Source organism: Phascolarctos cinereus, unplaced genomic scaffold, assembly GCF_003287225.1.
Source record: "Phascolarctos cinereus isolate Bilbo 61053 unplaced genomic scaffold, phaCin_HiC Scaffold_4;HRSCAF=312, whole genome shotgun sequence".
NCBI lineage: Eukaryota > Metazoa > Chordata > Mammalia > Diprotodontia > Phascolarctidae > Phascolarctos > Phascolarctos cinereus.
Genome location: NW_027555847.1, coordinates 157,518,386 through 157,523,923, shown reverse-complemented (window position 1 = coordinate 157,523,923; position 5,538 = coordinate 157,518,386). Strand labels below are relative to the sequence as shown.

Below are 5,538 nucleotides of genomic sequence, written 5' to 3'. Positions count from 1 at the left end.
ATGGTAGAGGACTGAGGCTAAGGAGGTGGGGAATAAATGAAGTTGGAGGTGTTTAACCTCCCAGGAGATATTCAAGTACCAACAAGAGAGAGACTGTGTTCTGGGAAAGGGCTGGTCTGCCCAGAAGCCAAGGGATAGATAGAACAACTTTTGGGACCAGGAATTCTAAAGGGGACTGCAGACCTGCTGCTAAAATGATGAGGCTCTGGGGCAGCTAGGTGGCACAGTGGATAGAGCACCAGCCCTGAAGTCAGGAGAAGCTGAGTTCAAATCCAGCCTCAGACCAAACACTTGGCACTTACTAGCTGTGTGACCCTGGGCAAGTCACTTAACTGGAATTGCCTAAAAAAAAAAAGGTTTATAAAATGATGAGTCTCTAGCTCAGCCCCTTCCCCTTGTCTGCCTTCTATATGGGTTCCACTGGCAGTGCCAAACTGGAAAGTCCCTATACACAGATACAGTGAACCTTAATTCACTTCTCCCTACCTCAGTCCTAGACCACCTGGCCTGGCAATCTCCCCATGACCTTTTCCATTCCAGGCCCTTCCCCACATCTCCTTTCTAGCCCGGTTCTGTTCCCAGGGCTAGGAGGAATAGATAGTTCTTATCCTAGGACCAGTCCTGGCTCCCTCCTGGACCATATGTGAGGCTAAGGCTTAAGCAGCCCCCTCCAGTGCTTCCCAAAATCACAGAATCTCAGATGCAGAAGGGATGCCAAAGGTCACTGGACCAACCTATAGCAATGCAGGAGCCCATTTATAACATCCCTGCCATCACCTGAAGACCTCCAGTGACAAGAAATTTACTACCTGCTTAAGCAGCTCATTTCACTCTCGGATCTCCAACTGCTGGGAAGGGTTTACTGATGTGGAGGCAAAATTAGCCTCCTGTGACTCATTCACCACTCCTGGTTCTGACCTCTAGAGTCAAACAGACCATGTTTGATCTGTCTTTCACCTGACAGCTTTCAAATACTTGAAGACAGCTGTCACATCTCCCCCTTCCCTGTCCCCAAGACTTTTTCAAGCCCAATAGCCCTCTTTCTTCAATGGTTCTTCAGGCATTCTACCCTTTCTCTTGGAGAGACAGATAGCCGGGAACCAGAGGGCTAAGGGGAGGAGAAAGATGTGGGGGCAGTTCTTCCCCTCCATCACCCCATGGTGCTCAGTTATGCCTAGAAAATCCAGAACTGGCCCTGTTCTCCATTTATCCTCTATGCAGTGACCAAACTCACCTCTCTGAAATGTCTAACCCTTTACATTACTGGGCTTTCTTCCTTGCATCGACAACAAGTACCTACTAAGTACGTACTTTTTCCAGGAAGTGGGCTAGACAAAATCAAAAGGCAAAACCCAAACATTTCCTGGTTTTAAGGTCTTCTATCAGGGGAAATTGCACATACACATAGAGGTATACATATTTAAGGTACATTCAAGGTAACTTCTAGGGTTGCTAATGGCTGGGGGGGTGGGAGGGTGGGGAGGGGGGAGAGAATAAGGAAAGGCTCCATATAGAAAGTGGCACTTGAGTCTAGCTTTAAAGGGAGGAAAGGATTCTAAGAGGAGAAGGGTAGCAGCACATTCCAGGCATAGGAGAAAGCCTGGAAAGGGCATATAGAATAGATAGAATGTGTGAGGAACACCAAATAGGACAACTTAGCTAGAACATGGGACACAGAAGGGGGAGGAATGTGCAATAAGCTAGACAAGGGTAACCCAAGGCCAGACTGTGAAGGTCTTTGAACGCACAACAGAGGAGTGTTTATTTTGTCCTAGAGATAAGAGGGAACCACTGGAGTTTTCTGAACAGAAAGCATCATGGTCAGATCTATTTTAAGAATATCACTTTGGTAACTGTGTAGCGGACAGAGAGAGGAAATACTTGAAACAGGGAAGCCAATAAGGAGACTATTGCAGTAACGCAGGCAAGAAGTAATAAAGATCTGAAATGCTTGGGAATCTCCAATGGTTCCTCATTGGTGCCTCCCAGATGTTGTCGGAATGCCCTTCTCTCCTTCAATTACCCTCTGCTGCAGCTAAATACATCTTACTCTCATGTGGCATTCAACATTCTCCTCACCTGAAATATATTCCACTGCCCCACCACCCTACTGTCCCTGACCAATCTTCCATTTAGGTGAGTTCTAACTCATCCTTAGAGGCTCAGATAAAGCACCACCTTTTCAATAGAACTGTCTCTGAGTATTTCTGTGTATACATTGCCTGGCATTTTTCTATCTTCCTAGCTAGACTGTGGGTCCCTGGGAGGCAGAGACTACATTTTATTCACCTCTGTCTCTTTATTTCCTTTACAAAGCCTAGCACATAGAGATAAGGCCTGGACCTCTGATTTCATTAGTATAGGACAGCTGTTTTCAAACTCTTTCGTGTCCCCAAAGTGTTTTCAGATTTCTCAGAGAAACTTGGGAAGACTTTTATGAACTGATGCAGAGTGAAGTGTGCAGAACCAGGAAAACAACTGATACAATAACTTCAATACTGTGAAGGAAAACTACTTTGAAAAACTTAAGAATTTATCCATATAGTGACCAGGGACCATTTCAGACTGATGATGAAGCATGCTTCCTACCTCTTAGCAGAGAGGTGATGAACTGGAGGTACTGAATGGGGCATACATTTTCAGATATGGCCAATGTGTGGATCTATCTTGTTTGACTATACTAATTTGTTAGAAGGGCTTGGGGGCGGGGTAGAGTTGTTGTAGGGAAAGGAGGCAATACACTCTAGGCCTTCATGCATTTCATCATCTGCAAAATTTGCATTCTTCAAGTGTCATCACCAGGGGACAAGGCTTTAACCCGCCAAAAATGAAACTAATGGTAGACTGATTATTATGACCCCCCCCAAAAAAGAGTATCCATGAGACATTTCTTCAAATACACAGAAGTGAACAGAAAGAAATTCAGAAGGGGACACAGAAAACAAGGGCAGTATTGGTATTACCATGTTAAAAATAGCAAATACTTTACTGAGCTTGATGTAATAGAATTGGATGCCCACCAATTGGGGAATGACTGAGCAAGCTGTGGTATATGAATATAATGGAATACTATTGTGCTGTAAGAACTGATGAACAGGCTGACTTCAGGAAAACCTAGAAAGACTTATATGGATTGATGCTGAGTGAAGTGAACAGAACCAGGAGAACATTGTACACAATAACTGAGATGACTAATATTGATAAACTTAACCCTTCTCAGCAATACAAGGATCTAAGACATCTCCAGAGGCCTCGTGGTAGAAAATGCTATTCACATCCAAAGAAAGAACTAGGGAGTTGAATCGCTATCATTTTTTTCTCTTCTGTTGAGTTTTGTTTCTTCTTTCTGATGGTTCCTCCTATTGGTTTTAATTTTTACTTACAACTTCACTAATGTGAAAATATGTTTAATAGGAATGTAAACGTATAGCCTATATCAGATTGTGCGCTGTCTTAGGGAGGGTGGTGGGGAGGAAGGGGGAGAAAAATTTTAAACTCAAAAGCTTATGGAAGTGATTATTGATAAATCCAAATAAATTAATAAAATAAATCTAAAAAAAAAAGAAGAAGAAAGGCTGGGAGTCAAGGCAGAGGAAAAAGGAAGGGAGATCCCCATCCCTTCTCTGGACAGTAAGGGCTGGGTGCCAAGGGGGAAGTGAAAGTGATGGGACCTGATAAATAGGGAGTGGGAGTCTACACAGCCCACACACTCAGCCTCCTACCTCCCACCTCCAACTCCCAGCATCTGGCTGTCAGCCTCCTGACCTTCTGCTTTAGCTTTCAATTCCCAGCTGCAAGCCTGGTCCTTGTCCTCCATGGCGCTAGCTCTGATGCTGGCCTTCCTGGTCCTCACGGTCTGCAGCCCAGGCACCCAAGGTACTGGTTGAACAAGACGAAGTGTTTCAACAGCCAAAGAAGTCAAAGCAGGGACTTCGGGAGGATGGGAGAGGAGGAGGCCCCCAAGAAGAGAGGGAACCTTCTAAACTGGCAAGGGCGATTACTCTGAGAGTCTCCCAAACTTTTCCCTGACTGTATACTTCTGGAACAGAGGGGAACAAGGATGCTCAGGTCAAAGTTCTCAGCCAGGTGGGTGTGTTTCCCCTCCACCCCAATTCTCAGACTCCTGTATTTCCCCTCTCCTACAGGTAGTGACTCTGGGGCTCTAGACTGCTGTCTCAAATACAGCCAGAAGCAGATTCCAGCCTCTATCGTCCGAAGCTACAGGCGGCAAGAAGTCAGCCAGGGCTGCTCCATCTCTGCCATAATGTGAGGGCACAGCTGAGGGAACGACGACTGGGAAAGGGGTCAGAGGGAAGGGTTTGAGAGTCTAGACTGGGGGAGCCCCTTAGACATGGCTGGAGGGCAAAACGATATTGAGGTGGGGAGATCGTGAACTGGGATCTGGGCTTATGTCTGTTGAACGTGGTCCCTACAGATTTACTCCTCGGAAAAGCTCGCAGGCAGATCTGTGTGCTGACCCCATGATGAAATGGGTCCAAGACCTGGTGAAGCGGCTTGACAAGCATGGGGGGACCCTGCCAAAACCCAAATCTCGGAACTGCAAAAAGGAAACGGGAACCCCCAAGCCGGGCAAGAAGGGCCGAGAGACCAGGGGCTGCAAGAGGTGAGGGACAGGGGTTCAGAACGGAGGGAGGGGCTTGTGTGAAGAGGAGCCATAGTCCAGGCTCCCCTCATCTTTTCCCTCTCTATTCTTCCCTTTCAGGACTGAGCAGACCACAGTCTCCAAAAGACCTGCTACCCAATGATCACATCAAAGACTCCATTGACCCCTGGTTTCCTCACTGTCCTCCTCCCAGGCCCGAGCCACAATATTCAGGTCATGGAAAAGAATTAGGCATGTGTCCTGGTTCTAGTCCCATGCCTGCCTAGCTCACCCCAGAGACACCCTCTTTTTTATGCTTTGATTTTTCTATCTACATTCCCAGGGCCTTTAAGGCCTAGAGATGCAGAGACGTTGCAAGATTTCCCAGAGTGAGGTAGGGGGACAAGGGATTGACCCAGCCCCTTCTGGGAAAGGTTTCACTAGTCCTCCCCTGGGACCTGGCTTTGGTCCTTATGCCTGAGCTGGCCCTTTCCCCATAGCCTACCCCTGCTGAGAGTCAAGATTGACTTGTCCCTCCCCCATTGTAAATACTTTCTGTATCTAGACTCAATAAAGTGTTTGAATTCCCCAGCTTCTGCCTTCTACCCTATCTCTTGTAAGTGTGTTGCTATGTGTGAATATATATGTATATATTATATATATAATATATATAATATATATATACACACATATATCATATATGAATGCACATATAGATACATATATATCTGTGTGAAATCAGTAGGGTCTGTATGTGTAAGTATATAGGCATGTGCATGACTTATCTTTGTCTGCATGCATGTATGCTAAGAAAAGCTCACATTTTGCCTGCATGTACATATGGTGTGGTAATGTCAATTCAGTTTGACATTGATTAGCAGACTATTCTATGCTGAAGGTGCTAAGCTGGGGGAGAGATAAAAAGTTTAGCTAAG

At 45.8% G+C, this 5,538-nt stretch overlaps 1 protein-coding gene across 1 annotated transcript; it reads left to right on the top strand.

The window, feature by feature from the left end:
* The first annotated feature begins 3,702 nt into the window (after positions 1-3,702).
* CCL21 (C-C motif chemokine ligand 21) lies at positions 3,703-5,194 on the top strand. Its single transcript, XM_020966951.2, has 4 exons — positions 3,703-3,876; positions 4,146-4,266; positions 4,436-4,624; positions 4,724-5,194. The coding sequence occupies exons 1-4, from the start codon at positions 3,816-3,818 to the stop codon at positions 4,764-4,766; spliced, it is 414 nt and encodes a 137-aa protein (XP_020822610.1). The 5' UTR covers positions 3,703-3,815; the 3' UTR covers positions 4,767-5,194.
* Positions 5,195-5,538: the final 344 nt, after the last annotated feature.

Excerpts from the sequence above, each read along its gene's own strand:
- CCL21 (XM_020966951.2), top strand. The coding sequence starts at position 3,816 with ATGGCGCTAGCTCTGATGCTGGCCTTCCTGGTCCTCACGGTCTGCAGC. Across the intron at positions 3,877-4,145 it reads CTGCAGCCCAGGCACCCAAG|GTAGTGACTCTGGGGCTCTA; the intron begins GTACTGGTTGAA and ends CCTCTCCTACAG. Across the intron at positions 4,267-4,435 it reads TGCTCCATCTCTGCCATAAT|ATTTACTCCTCGGAAAAGCT; the intron begins GTGAGGGCACAG and ends TGGTCCCTACAG.